This window comes from Archocentrus centrarchus, chromosome 23 (genome assembly GCF_007364275.1).
Source record: "Archocentrus centrarchus isolate MPI-CPG fArcCen1 chromosome 23, fArcCen1, whole genome shotgun sequence".
Taxonomy (NCBI): domain Eukaryota; kingdom Metazoa; phylum Chordata; class Actinopteri; order Cichliformes; family Cichlidae; genus Archocentrus; species Archocentrus centrarchus.
Window position 1 is genome coordinate 7274409 of NC_044368.1, and position 15467 is coordinate 7289875.

Here is a 15467-nt window from a genome sequence, read left to right on the forward strand (position 1 = left end):
CTCTAAGTTTTTGTATTTGCATCAAGACCATCAGTGACACAGTTAATGTATAAATTTTGGGCAGCCTTACCTTCTCATCGAGGGCTTTATGGTGTTCAAACAAGGACTTGAGTGCTTTAAGGACTTCAACCTCACTGGAGACTCCTGAAGGAGACTGGGCCTGCCTCTTGACCACAGTCATACGAAGTGACCGCTCATGTCTGGAGACCAGGCACTCCAGATGTTCCAGCAGTAACTAAAGGAAGGCGTAGGCAAAGCCAATGATATTATCAACTTTGAGAAATATTTAAGAATCTAAAACACGAACAGTTTGAGAACACAGAAAGCTTTTGTTCTAATTTTATTCATGTAATTCTTTTTTTTTTTTACAAATACTGGAAACATAATTTTAAGTGTCTGATCAGGCTCACCTCTAGACTTAAGAAAACATTTCAAAAATCATAAAAGACTATCAGAAAAATGAGATACATGCTACAAATGTAAAAAAAAAAAAAGGGGGATTGCTCAATGAGACTGGTTGGTTTTCAAGTACTTGGAAAAATGCAATAAAAGTGTTTTGGTGTGTGACCAGCTATCATTATTATAATGTATCATCAGATTATTTAGCAAATAAAATCACTGTAATCACCATGTACATTCTCATAAGTTATCACCGACTTACGGTATTAGAGTTACAAGTTAGAATCACTGGGTATGCAATAGGAGAATGTTTTCCAGATACTTCCAGTAAGAAAAGTTTATGTTGTATTTTTTTTTAACACCTCATCGATGTGACTGTACGAACAATGCAAGAAGAAAGCAGACAACAGCAAAGACGTCACCATCATTTCAACAAAAGCACACAAAAGTTTAATCTAGGTGGTAGCTTGTCAAGTCAACTGCCTGCAGAAAGCTACACAAAAACAGAGAAGAGATGCAGTGCTTGGAGGTGGGCTGAACAAAAGGCAACTACATAACAACAACTGGGAGTAAATAACCATGATGTGAGCCATGATGCATGTTATTCAGCAGAGATAAAACATTATTTGTTACTGTAGCCTGCTCAGGTTCCATTGCGAGATCAGTGTAGGATCGTCTGCTTTCAGTTCCCCTTGCTGCTCACAGGACACACTGTGGCAAATCTTGACAGTTCATTCCCTCTCTGATGTTGTCCGAGGAAATAATATTATAACCACAAGATAATGATCTGGTTATAGAGTAAAGTTACAGCTCAAAATGATCTTTGTGCTTTGGTTTTATTCCCAACATATCTTCACTTCAATCATCCAAACATTTCCCACTGAGCTGCCTAACATACTGTCGCTGGTTTAAGTGTATTCCACGGTAAACCAATAATTATTAAGTCAAAAGGCCACTGACACATCTGCTTCAGTAAAGTCATTGAGACAGTATGCAGCAGCCTGGTGTGGCAAAAACACTTCATTATTGACCAGGAAGTGTGACCACCTTTATAAAAGCAGAGGTTTTGGCAGTTTGCTGGTCTGGAACATGCAGATGTGTGTTAACTTGATGCCACAGTCTTCCCAGGAGTGAACATACCATTCATTTCAACCAGGGGTCAGACTTTGCAATGCACAAAGAAATTGGAAAAAATATGTATGTTCAATGTTCAAGTTCATGAAGATAAAAAAAGAAAAAGTCAAATGTGAGTCCATCTATCTCAGAGCTAAAGCTTGCCTGAAACTGGGTCATGCAACAAGACCCATGAGTCCTATAATGCTGTAAAGAAGAGCGAGCCCAAATTCTTCCACAACAATGTTGTGACTGATGAAGTCATACTAAAAATTATTACTTCAAGTTATTGCTGCTAAAGGTGGTTCTACTGGCTACTGAATCATAGGGTATACTTAGATTTTCACAGGTCTGCACAGAATCTTGTGAAAACTTTTGTTGTTGTTGTACATATTTAAAAAGATTATGTGCTGAACTTTTCTTTTTTGTACCACTTTGTGCCAATTGAGTTTACTGACTGCTGGCTATTACTAGTTACAGTCCACAGCAGATTAGAGCAAGCTTGATCTTTTCATCTAAAGGCATTTCCCAAACTGTAAATTTATTCTTTTACCCACAAAATATAGATGCACTGTCTCAGTATATGGTATTCCTTAATGCATGGCTCCAAATAAAGTAAGAGAAATAATCAACATCATACTTTCTGAATGTTGAGCATCTGAATTGTATCGGTTCCTGTGGCAAATAAACAAACCAAAAGAAGCGAAATCCATTTACAAATATGCTTCAAATAGATGTGTTATTCTTCCCAGCAGAATCCTGAAGGTAAATTTTCAATAGAGAACACTGGAGCAGGCGAAGGCGAGCTCTACAAGAGTGAAGTGTAAGAGTAGAACAATGAAAACTAACAGTGAAAAAAAGACCCCTACAGAGCACTGCTGTGGGAGAATGAGTGTAGTCTCTTCATTTGTCTGTCTGATTCAAGTGTCCCTGAGAGATCCATCAGCATCCATCATGTCTACATATATAATCCTGCACACTCAACAAAATGCCTACTGTTGATTCAATCAGGAAGCCAGCATTTACTCAACAGCAGCCCATTTCCAATCCTGTTCAGTAAATATTTTCATCCTTTATCCATTCTTCTTTTTCTGTCACAGCATGTTTTAACATCAGCTGTTCTTAAAGCTCAAAGTGGGGTCTGTAAAATGTTGTTATAAATCCTAAAATGTGGCAAGACACTGATGAGCGGCGCATATCTAGATGCGTATCTTTTATGCCAATGAAGCAGGCATATTGGTTCCATTACTCACATGATCTTTGCGCCAACAGACACTCTGATGTGGTTGTGACACGTCACATAAATCTGTCATGTAATCACTCACTTCACTCAGGGTACAACAGACTGTTCTGCTGCTGCAGACCTTAGCTTATTAGACAGCTAGCTAACTGGCAAGCACAGAGAAATATTTGAGCCAGAGCACACTGTCAAGTTACGGTTAAACCCAAATTGAGTAAGAGGAGCAACAGAAGCCCAAAATGAGTCACGTTTGCTTAGCTGCAAGCAAACAAACCATGATGCCAGCTAACTTAATAAGTATTAATGCCATTAAGTTGAATTAAATGACCCTGTTTTTAAAAGTGCATTCAACACTTAATATTTTGATGAAGAAATATTTTTTGGATCAACATAAAGTACTTCACAAGTTAACTAAGCCCCATCTAAAAATATCAATTCAGAGTACTTTGTATTGTGTGCTATAGTCTGCTCTTGTTTATTAAGGCCTCAATCACACACAGGCCTCAAGACTGTTTAGAAACCACTTGGCAATCACTGGTTGTGAGCGAAAAATCTGTACTGACCGGTTGCAAGAGGTTGCTCGAAGTTGCTGTGAAATCGATTGCTAAAGTCCCATTCATGCAGGCCTACAGACCAATCAGTGGCTGATAAATGAAAATTTAAAAAGTAAAGAAGAAATGTGACATATACCCTTCAATCATGTTATGAGTTTTGACGTTGCACTCTGCGACTTCCCCGTTACCAGCTACCAGCTGATCGGAGCAGAGTCAGGCAGAGCGTAAATGAATAATCTATAACTTGTTGTGACAACAAAACAAGACAATTTTCCAGCTGCACTGTTATATTATCTTAATAAGCACTCATAAATAACTACACATAGCAAATGTTAGGGAGATTTGCTTACGTTTTGTATCTGAAAGAATAAAATATCAGCAGGTATGTCAAGTATTTGAATAAATATTGGCATACGTAAGTCCTAAAACTCCTATATCAGTCAGGATCTACTGCAAACACGTCCAAAGCACTCACCCTGTCTGGTTTCACTACAGCTCACAGAGCAAAATGGTGAGTGTTCGCAGGCAAGTCTGCATCTTTCATTCAAACTACCAGCAGTCTTCTCGAGACCAAAGCAATCATAAGGAGGTTTTCAGTTCAGCACCCTTTTTGCAACCGAGTTCACCTAGCATTAGCCAGCAACCTCCAGCAGCCACTCATTACCTGGGTGAGTCAGGGTCTACACATTTTTCCCTAGTGACCAATGGCTGGCGGATGGTCACTAAATGGTCTCAAGGCCTGTGTGACTGAGGCCTAACATCGTTAGAGTGGCTGTGTCAGAGAAGATATGAGACATTAGCTCAAATGTTATGCATGCTCTGTCATACTAGCCTTTTCTTTATTTGTTGCTTATATAAATATAGGCTACTTCATTGGTCTTAGGATTATAAGAGGGTTCCTGGCCCCCAGATGTTCATCGCTTTTATGTAAGACTGCATGTGATGCTTAACCCAAACAGCCAGTGAGATTAATTCTATAATCATCACATGATATTGCAAGTTCTCAAGTCAACTGACTGCCTGTACATGCCTTCCAAGATTTAATTATAACCAGCAACAAAACCGAGCTTAATTAACATTTGCTTAGTAATTGCCTGTTGGAGGATTTGAGGTGATAATAAAGTGTGAAAGTGAAAATTACTTTTGTCTGTCCCCGTTTCTTGCACCTCACCTCCCTCTTTTCTGTAATTTTCCATCAGTGCTGTGCTAAAATCTTCTGTTTCCACCAGAGGAAGATAGTGCAAGACTGCAAATACACAGTTAATCAGCGCTGGTATGGAAAACAGAGTCTTATCTATCAACAGCAGAGTGTGCTTTAAAAAGGCAATGTTTTTTTTTATTGAAGATACAGGACTTTGGTTCCACAAAAATCGAGCCGATCCTCTAATGTTTTTTTAGCTGTTTTTTTGCTCCCCTTACCAAATTCTTTGAACTGGACACTACAGGGCATCAGTGCCATTTGGGCTTAGTTTTACCGTTGAGCAGCCATCCATATGAAGTAAGTGGAACAATTTTTCAGGCAGAATGTGGAGAGCTAATGAGGTATGCCCGGGCACTGGAAATAGACAGTGTGCATGGTTCCTTCATTGCTTTTGCAGCCTTAAAACCGTAGCCACCAGATAGCATGATCTTCCTCTGGATGCTGCCTATCACAGTGTGCAGCAGGTTTTTTTGGGGGGGAATGACATTAAAATTTTTGGTAAAACTCTAGAGCAACTCGTGGAATGCATATAAAAGGGATTGGACATGAAAGACAGAAGCAGCTTCATTTCAAATGCGGCTTCATTTCTGGTTTGAAATGCCAAAACATCAGTTATATTGGTTCACACTGCCCAGAACTACTAAATGTCAATGTTCATATTAAAATGAGCCAAGTAAGGAAAGATTAACTGGTGTAGTTTAATAAATGTTTGAAGATGTATATCGAAGCTGTCCTCACCCTGGTGTTGTTTCTCTCAGCTTTGAGCTCAGAGATCTCTTCCTCCTTCTCCAGCAGCTGCTCCCTGCAGGCATTCAGCTCCTTGGTCAGTGCAGCAAACTCCTAAGAAACAAACAGAAAAGCAGAGTCAGGTAAGCATCACCCAATATTCTGTAACAGTCCCCATGGTTTAAGGTACAGTGATGCAATGTCACATAAAGCTGCTGCTGGCTGCACGGAGAGGACGGTGAAAAAGAGAAGAATGAAATCCAATCAGCGAGAACAATTACTACAACTGTTCTGCAAAGCCTTGTTTCTTTGCCAAAACAGCAGCTTTGCTCTTTGTCTCGGTTTTCTGCAGATGGATACTGACAAAAGATTTTTTTTCCGCTCTGGCTGAACTACATTTACAATTACAGCCTGAACAAACTGCCAGTCCTCTCCCAGACCCAAAACACAAACTGTACAGTCTTCCAACACTCTAGTTTTCTGCAACACACTTTTGGACTTACTTAGAATCTCGTGGAGGGATTCTGAGCTATACCTACAGATCTACAGATATCGTGAACAATCATCAGAGGGGGAGAGGCAGGCTGTCACTTGGGAAGGCTTCAGAACCTCTGTCCCTGTCTTTCTGGTCTAAATTAAGTATACCCAGAACAAGCATGTCTTTGAAGCAGGCCAAAACAGACAGGTATAAAGAAATCAAACAGTGACACTGTGACTCATGCTATACGAGTCTGACGTAAGACAATGACTGACATGCTCAGTGTTTCATTTCACAATCATATAGGGAAAATGTGTGCATATACTGGAATACTGAAGGAACTGATGCAACTCTAGTGTCCTTCTCAAAAGGTTGACTAAAATCCAACTAAACTTCATTTAAATTGAGAAAATGATCCAGAGTTAAAAGCCTGCTGATCTAAAATCTAAAACAATTAGATTTACTGCTTTACCAGAGTTGCTTCAATGATTGGCTTTTACAGAAAGCCAATCATCAAAATTTTAACAAAATAAATTAAATATGCCAGAAATGTCTTTGGCTTGTTTAACAGCTTTTCTGCTCATTTTATTGACTTAAAAATTAATGACCAAACTAAACTGTAATCTGTAATAATCAGTTGACAGTCATTTACTACAGTTATTGAAAGCTTCTCAAAATAAGTACACTAGATGGTCCCTAGACTAAAATAATGACAAGAAAGTTCATTTTCAAACGCTGTCAGCTAAGTACAAGTGATCTATCTGTCTGAGTACACATTGTAATTCAGAATCTGTACACCATCTGTCCTTCAGGAGTCACGGACAATAACTCAGTGTTACAGACAGGCTCCAGGGAGTGGAGCAATATTGTGTCTCATAGCTAAAGCAGCGCATCAAATCCTTATAGACCTTATAGAGCCACAAATCCTCTTCACAAAGAAGCCATACACCAAGAAAATCCTTAAAGAAAACCCATTTTGTACTGTGAGGGTAGACCTCCAGTGTGTCAAGACAATCTGGGATCAAAGAAAAGATTTTAGGTCTACATTTAGAACAAACTGGGTTGGTGAGTAGCTGAAGAGCTGAAGTCCATCACCTCAAGGGATAAACGGTGTGAAATCCCTCAAGCAGCAGAAAGGTGTAATACTGAAGACCAGAGCGTTCGCGATGGCACTTTATTTTTATGACCTGCTATGTTGAGACAAAGTCATTACATCCACGTTCACACTAACATGGTGTCATGCTTTATTACTGGCTGTGCAAAGGTTCTGAAGCACGGAAACACCCCATGATACAAACGTCTTGAGGTTCTTGAGGACTAGGGAAAAAGGAAAAAAGAAATAAAATAGGTGGTTGCCGCGTGAATGCATTTCATTTTTTCCACATTTGGCGACTGAGTACAAGTAGCTGTGGTGACCAACCGCAGAGGTCTAACATGCAATATCCTCAACGGTGACTGCACAGGTTGCCTTTCTTCACACAATCAGACTTCAATCACTCTCAGACAGTACAGAACATTTTGCTAACATGTTGCAATCAATCTGACTCAGTCTGCGCCAATGATTGTAACTTTTCTGTGATATGTCTCTTTTCAATAGGGGACTCACCGCAACTGGTTGACAACTGGTTGTATTCTGGTCATATTCCTGTATAAAAGCAAGGTTGCCCAACCACCTATGTCATTTTGGAGTTAAATTACTATCCTTCAGCAACTATGTCACTATTTGTGGATGAATTTCTAAATTTTGGTTTCAAATCTTTGAAGTTCTGGCTTGACTGACTCCATCTTATCGTCGTTTGTCTTGATGCACCAGACTCATTTTGAAGACGACAGCTGGCTGTGAGTAGTCATCAGTTGATTGCAGATGGACAATCAATAACTTTGACTGTGCTGTGGTCTCCACTGTCTTCCCCAGAGTGACTGTAGCATCAACTAATAGTTATGGGTATATTAGCTGCCCTGTGGTGAAATAAAGAGGTAAATTCAGTATCTAATTAGTCTTTTTAAAAAAAATTAAAAACATTTTTAGTTAGAGGTAGATTAGGGTTGTGTGCAAATACAGATTGATAAATAAAGATTGACAGATAGCTTCTCTAACCTGTGCATCTAATAAAATGCTAATTAGCCATATGCTCATTTTGCTTATGCTAATTAGCCTTGTAGAGCTCTGGTGATTAATCTCAGGTAAAGCATGCCAGTTTGGTGACAGCTGTTATGCTACAAAGATTTTTGAGGTAAGGAATTAACTGAAAATACATCACAGTAGTGGAGTTTATTTTTAGGTCATAAACCAAACTGTGGATTTGGAGATTACAGCCCTTTTTACTACATGCGCAATCTGTACAGCCTATTTTAATCCTAAAGAACAGCTCTGGAAAGGATCAGATTTTTCTAAATATAACACAAATATGATATAATGTGTGAGAGCGGCAATATTGTATTATAATGCAAAATGCTTTTGTCCACTCCCATTCAAAGAAGTGTGATGTGTATAGAATATTAAACAAACTGTAGTCACATTAGTCTAAGAAAATGCTATGACATTAAATTAACTATAGTATTTTGCACCAAAAGTTATCTGAATGTCCTTTCTGCCATTGTTTGACACTGACAAAGTTAAAGATTAAGTGTTAATCAGCTGTAATATTTCCTAATTATCCGTAGACTTAAAGAGTTAGTCATTTCTAAGCAAAAATAACTTGATTTCTGTGCTCTTTTGGCACAGAAATCAAGTTATTTTTGAAATGTTTATCTTCTTGAAATCTAATGTAACCTTACACTGCTAACACTGCTGAATTGTAACACGCCTCCTACAAACACATATTTTTGACAGGTTCCAAAAAAATAATAGTAGCATGTGCACAACAGTCAAGAAGTCAAAGGTTAAAGCGTCAGGAAAAATGTTAACCACTAGTTAATTTAGGGGTTAAGCTAAGGTCAGCAGAGCTGTTACCATAGAAACAGGAGATAGGGGAAAAAAATATTGGCATGCTAAGTCATCTCCATAGAGAGCTGACCAGAAGCAGAAGCACATTTGTAGGACTAGAAGCTGTGTTTTATTATTATTTTTAAGATGATCTTAATTGCCACTGAAAGAATGCAACCAGATTGCTATATTTACTGTACATTATTAAAATCACTATGATCACATTATACTTATTTTGTGCTTCATATCCCATGTCCTCTTATTAATTTCCTTCTAAAATGACCTCCAATAGTGATAATCAGAGTTTCACGTGCACATAAATTATAATGGGGGAATCATGTTTTAATGATGTTCCAGTATCATTAAAGAACACATATTTCCATTTCTGCCTTTTCCAAACGTGTGCAGTAGGTCAGGCACAAAAAAACAAGGACTTTCATAAATCGCCCTCCCACAGGAATGCAGCTAATCACCGTCACCTCCTCTTAAGAAAGGGTCCTCCTGCAAATTGCACAATTTGCTTTTAATGCTGGTGAGACCTACAATCCCCCTGCCTGTGCTCCAGCAGTGCTGGTAAGCTTTAACTTCCTCAGTAACAGACTGCAATACTCGCTCTCCACAGCTCATCTTTAAACCCTCCGTCTCAGGACAATCCTTTCTCATAGAGCTGAGTTAAAGTAAAGGCCATAACCCCAGAGGCGACGAAATGTTTCTAAGACAACCTCTTCACAAAGGCCAAACTGTCAGGACTATGACAGATTTTGGGCTCTACTGAAACAAAATTTCACACTGCTGCAGCTTGTAGAATCCAGTAAAATGATTTCATAATTACAACAAAAGTCAAAGTGAAAAGAAAAGAGGAAGGGCAAAAAAGCTGCCTGTTAAACATACAGCACCAGTTTAAAGTTTGGACACACTCGCCCATTCATATGAATGGGTCATTCATAAATAAATATGGGTTATACTGTACATCGAGGCACATGACATGGCTAACTTGCACATCTGTGAAGGCACTATTAACGATACAAGACCTGGAGCAACATACGCTGCCAATCACATTCCCCGGGAACATACTTGTTACACCTTGGTGGTACCAGGTTGAATCCCATTTTGCCTTCAAGTGCCTTAATTCTTCATGTCAAAGACGCAACAATGTGATGGAAACATTACTCAGAGATTTTGGTCCATACGGACATGAGAGCATCACACAGTTGCTGCAGATTTTTGGCTGCACATCCATGATGATAATCCCATTCCACCACATCAAGTAGCACGTGGTGCTACAGCGATGCTCAGTTTGTGTGCCAATTTTATGTATAGAGCGCCAAATCACAACAAAAAGTTGTCTCAAAAGACATTATATTATAAGGTAAAGACCCTACAATAATACAGTGAAACCCCAACAGTCAAAACGACCCCCTATGAGCAAGCACCTGGCAAAAGTGGGAAGGAAAAACTCCCTTTTAACAGGAACAAACCTCCGGCAGAACCAGGCTCAGGGAGGGGCAGTCATCTGCCGCAACCGGTTGGGGCTGAGGGGAGAGAGACAGGACAAAAGAAATGCTGTGGAAGAGAAGATTCTATAAAATCTTCTCTGTAAACCCTAGAGATGGTTGTGAGGAAAAATCCTAGAAGTACTCAGACCAGCCCGTCTGGCACCAACAGCCATGCCACAGTCACTTAAATTCAAAGTCACTTAAATCACCTTCCGTCCCCATTCTGATGTTCACTTTGAACTTTGATCAGGTTGTCTTGACCACAGGCTTAAAATAGAGCTGGGACTATGTGATTAGATGCAGTATTTGTATTAACATGTAAAGTAGTTAAACAGTACTTAGTAAAGTGACCAATGAGTATATAACGTAAAAGTTGTAAAACACACGCACTAGGAGGAACAGTAATAAGCCAGGTTTATACGTAACAAGAAACCAATCAGGCCAAGCATGCTTGTCTTTATACTAGGGGTGGGACTCGATTAAAAAAATTGATCGAATTAATTAGAAGCTTTGTAATTAATTAATCGAAATTAATCGCATTTTAATCACATTTCAATATTTAACATGAGAAATATGAATTTAAGTTTGGTTGATGAATGAATCAATATACATAAGCTTAAACTTCACAAAGGGTGGAAGTGCTCCTGTGATAAGCAAACTCCTGAAAATAAATTTAAGCATCATAACTGGATAGTTTTATTCAACATTATTGTCTCAATATAGTTGGAAATTAATCATTAGCTCAGCTGTATTCCTTGATGTTGAAATGTGTTATGCTTGTTTTAACAGATTATTTTGAATTAAAGAATTAAAATTAAACCACAAAAAGGAGAAAAAGTTCGTTCTCTGTTTAAACAGCTACTTTTACACAGCTGTGCTTCGCACTCACGATGCTAGGCGACATGAGCTAGCAGAGGTGAGGGCAGGCTACGCTGATATGAAGGCTAGCCGCTCACTTCCGGCCTTTGCAGTCTATGTGGGCTGCGAACAGCGTGGGCCGGGAAGCTATACGTGATACTTAACTTGTTGATTTGTACATTTTTTTCCAATAAAAAAAAAAAAATAAAAAAAAAAAATAAGCCTTGTAGCAGTTTCCATCCAGTCCGCTGGGTGGCAGCCGCGATACGTCCTCTAAAACAAAAACCCTCTAAATAACCATATAAAGAAGACATGTAGCAGTTCCCATCCAGTCCGCTGGGTGGCAGCCGCGACGATTCCTCTAAACAAAAACCCTCTAAATAACCATATAAAGAAGACATGTAGCAGTTCCCATCCAGTCCGCTGGGTGGCAGCCGCGATACGTCCTCTAAAACAAAAACCCTCTAAATAACCGTGTAAAGAAGACATGTAGCAGTTCCCATCCAGTCCGCTGGGTGGCAGCCGCGATACGTCATTAAAAAAAAAAAAAACTTCTAAAAAAACCATATAAAGAAGACATGTAGCAGTTCCCATCCAGTCCGCTGGGTGGCAGCCGCGATACGTCATTAAAAAAAAACCTTCTAAAAAACCGCATAAAGAAGACATGTAGCAGTTTCCATCCAGTCCGCTAGGTGGCAGCCGCGATAGGTCCTCTAAAACAAAAACCCTCTAAATTAACAGTATCCACAGTATTCCTGACTTCGCGCCACTACCCATAATTCATAGCGGAAACCGGTAGTTTACTTCTGTTTGCGCTGTTGTTGTTGTTGCGAGCTTACACACTTGCTGTTCATTTAAACATGTTGACACTGCAGTTTCTTTTACGTGGTCTAAATGGTACCACATCGGAGGTGGATACATTGCAAGGATGTTTTAAAAAGCAGCGAGGTAACAGTGCCTCACCCGTCACTTGTGTAAATGACATGAAATTATGGCCTGAAGTCAGCTACATCGACATTATCAGTTACCTTGTTTTTTCCGAAGGTGTTGATGGCGGGGAATCACGTCATTATAAGAGCACCAGATTACCTTCAAAGCAATAAAATCAATAAAGTAATGCTGAACAAACAAGACAATGTTGTTTTCCTTAAAGCAGCTGTAAAGCCGAGCCAGCGGCCAAGCTAAGCACTTAGCATGGGTCATGCTAAGGGAAAGTGGAGCGGTGGAGACAGTCAGCTGTTCCTGTATCGCTGATTAGGGAAATCATGCAGTGATGCTGCAGCTATTCTGTGGAAGGTAAATCACTGATCTGGATATCAGAGTGTTCAGATCACTGAAACAGAAACACTGGACTGGCCGAAGGCTGTGATCAGGGAGACATGCAGCTGTCATCTTGCTAACTGCTACATGTTTACATAAAGGCAGGCATTGTTTAAGCTTTGTGTAGGCTGTATGCTGTAGTGTCACACTATAAATAAAAAAAAAAAAATCATCCTTCATCCTCAGATCTGTAAAGTGCTCTCAGTGAATCGGAGTTGATTTGATTTTAGCATGTAGATTCTGTTCTGATTGTAGTTTTGTGCACTAGTGGCCATCTGCATGCTGAAACCTAGTTAGTTCATACTGTTCCCTGTGCATGAGGGACTGACTGTTACTTCTTGCACAGTGCCTCACATTGTATTAGTGTCAGTGCACTGCAGCCTCCTTTTTGGCTAGCATGGGGGGTGAAAACAAGCTGAGAATAATCACTTATGTCCTTTAAAGTGATGATTTTCAACTTGAATATCCTCTGAATCCTCCGGGTGGCTGTAGCTCAGTAGGTAGAGCAGGTCAGCAGAAGGATCGGAAGGTTAGCGGTTCGATTCCTGGCTACTCCAGGCTACATGCCAAAGTATCCTTGGGCAAGATACTTAATCCCAAGTATGAATATGTGTGAATGTTAGTTAATTAAAAGCACTTAGCTTAGTAGAAACATGGAAGTGCTTGTATGAATGTGAGTGCATGGGTAAGTGCTCTGACGCTATATAAGAGCTAGTCCATTTGAAGAAAGATGTTAACATGTACTGTTGCTTCTCTCATTTTTTGTATAATTGTTTTACCTTTTATAGTGGACTTGTTCTGTTTATTATTTTTCATACAAAAAACGCCCAATAAAGAAGGCCTGCTGGGAACAAAAAAAAAACAAAAAAACTGGAACCCGTGCCCTGAGAAACGTTCCGGTGCAAAGTGTGATTAAAATGCGTAAAAATTTTTTAATTCGTTAATTTCCCCGTAATTAATTAATCGAAATTACTGCGTTAAAGTCCCACCCCTACTTTATACATTTAAATATTGTATAGTAACAGAAGAAATCTGTAACCTATACACCACTATCAATAACACACCTCATATCAACACTGATATGAGGTGTAACATAAACCAGAGTTACTTAGAGTACATTCGAGACACAGTGAATTATTCACAGGAAAATGCAGCAAATGGAAGTTTGTTTCCATTCAGTGATTTATACTTTGCTTTATGTCCCAAGAAAAGCACAACCTGGTGAATTTTTATTCCCAGGAAACACTAACCCTAGGCGTTGCTCTCATAAATAACATAAAAACAGGCTGGCAGAAAAGCTGAAGGAAAAAAAAAAAGGCTGGGTGCACTGTGGTGGAAATATGATTCAGTGAGCAGAGGCAGAGAGGAGCAGAGGAATCGCGGGATATAGGATGCACTTGCTGGGGCTTGTGTGACAGAGCATCTTCAGCACATCGGTTAAGAAAACTTTCACCTCTGCCGAGGTTTACAAGTCAGAAACAGGCAGAGGGTTAGGGTGATGTACAGTACAGCACACAAACAAACACATATAAACACATGGACTGTTGGTGCCCTGGAGTACTCCAAATTTGTTTTTTGGAAAATCATTAATTCATTTGATAACAACTCACCAAAGTCCAGCCACCACTAACGGGATCATGTGGCAATGGTTTACACTATGGCAGAGGGTCCAAACAAGGACGCCCACTCTCACCCTTACTTTTTGTAATTTTCACTGAACCATTAGCCTGGAGCCTGTCCCAGCTGACATAGGGTGAGAGGCAGGGTACACCCTGTACAGGTCACCAGCCTGTAGCAGGGCCAACACAGAGAGACAGACAACCATTCACACTCACTTTGACACCTATGGGCAATTTAGAGTTAACCTAACCCCGCTAACTGCATGTCTTTGGACTGTGGGAGGAAACCGGAGTACCCGGAGAAAACGCACGCAGACACGGGGAGAACATGTAAACTCCACATGGGCCAAGGTGGAATCGAACCCAAACCTTCTAGATGTCATGCTTTCTGTGAAGCAGTGGTACTAACTGTGCTGCCCATAAAGTTCTACTAGAAAAAAAGAAAAAGCTAAAATCAGTCTTTCCACTTAACAGAAAAAGCAAAAGTAAAGGAGGTTTGGAGGCACCTATTTTTTTTTTTTTTTACTACTATTTAGTTAACCAGATATCATCACAACTCATGGATAGAAAAAATAGAATGTAACAACATTAAACTTCCAGACCTCCCCTTTATTACTACCCATCAATCTGCTCCACCTTGACAGCCTGGTGTAAAACCCTTGAGATTACAACCTCCCAAATGGAGCCCTGTAGGCTCTCTCCAATCTGGTACAACCCAGACTTTCAGATTATTAGAGTAACTCTTCACTTTAGAATATGGGAACAGAAACACACCTCCATCACCACTTTCAAAATGATAAATCCATGTCAGCCACAAACCTGTTTCAAAGATTTGGATGAGGCAACACAAACGTTCTTTACTACCTACAACTAAAGATCACAATTAAGAAAAGCTTTCCTGTGCTTCACAACCTCTTACATCCACCACCAACAAACAAAAAATGATCTCTAAACTGTTTAGATCAATTTTAGTCATGGATTCAATATACTTACTCATTTCCACACAGGAATAAGACTTTCCACTGTCCACTGTAAATACCAATTTACAACTCATTCAATACAAAATCCTACACAGAACTCCTACCACACAACGCAGGTCAAATAAAATGGGTTTCTTTGATTCTGATATTTGCACTCAGTGGACTCAAAACACTACAGACACTTATTTTTACACATTATGGCTCTGCTCACCTGTCCAGCATTTTTAATCTACAGGAGCAGGAGACATGTCAATACTTTCCTGAGGCCCCAAGAGAACAAAAAAAATCTTTATTGCCAAACAGATGGTAATTTTACTTAAAAATAAGAACTTTCCTGACTCTGTCAGTGGCCTCTAAGATACAGAGGAGGTGTCAAACACATGACCTGAGGGCTGGAAATGGCCTGCTGGGAGGTCTGATTGGGCTCACTGGCTGTTTTTTGAAAGTGGGGAAATTATTAATTTTCTTCAAATATAATGGCATAGTACTCCTGGTGTGGTAATGCAATGTTAACAGTACTAGAAAGGAGTGAAAATGTATGGAAACTAAAAAAGAAT

General features: G+C 39.6%; 1 protein-coding gene across 1 annotated transcript in view; it reads right to left on the reverse strand.

The window, feature by feature from the left end:
• ppfia2 (PTPRF interacting protein alpha 2) overlaps nt 1-15467 on the reverse strand; it is a 143105-nt gene that overhangs the window by 47770 nt on the left and 79868 nt on the right. The window contains exons 2-3 of the mRNA XM_030719736.1: nt 5246-5347; nt 71-235 (exon numbers count right to left, since the gene is read on the reverse strand). Of these exons, the coding sequence (XP_030575596.1) occupies nt 71-235; nt 5246-5347 (267 nt within the window). The remainder of the gene's footprint in view (nt 1-70; nt 236-5245; nt 5348-15467) is intronic.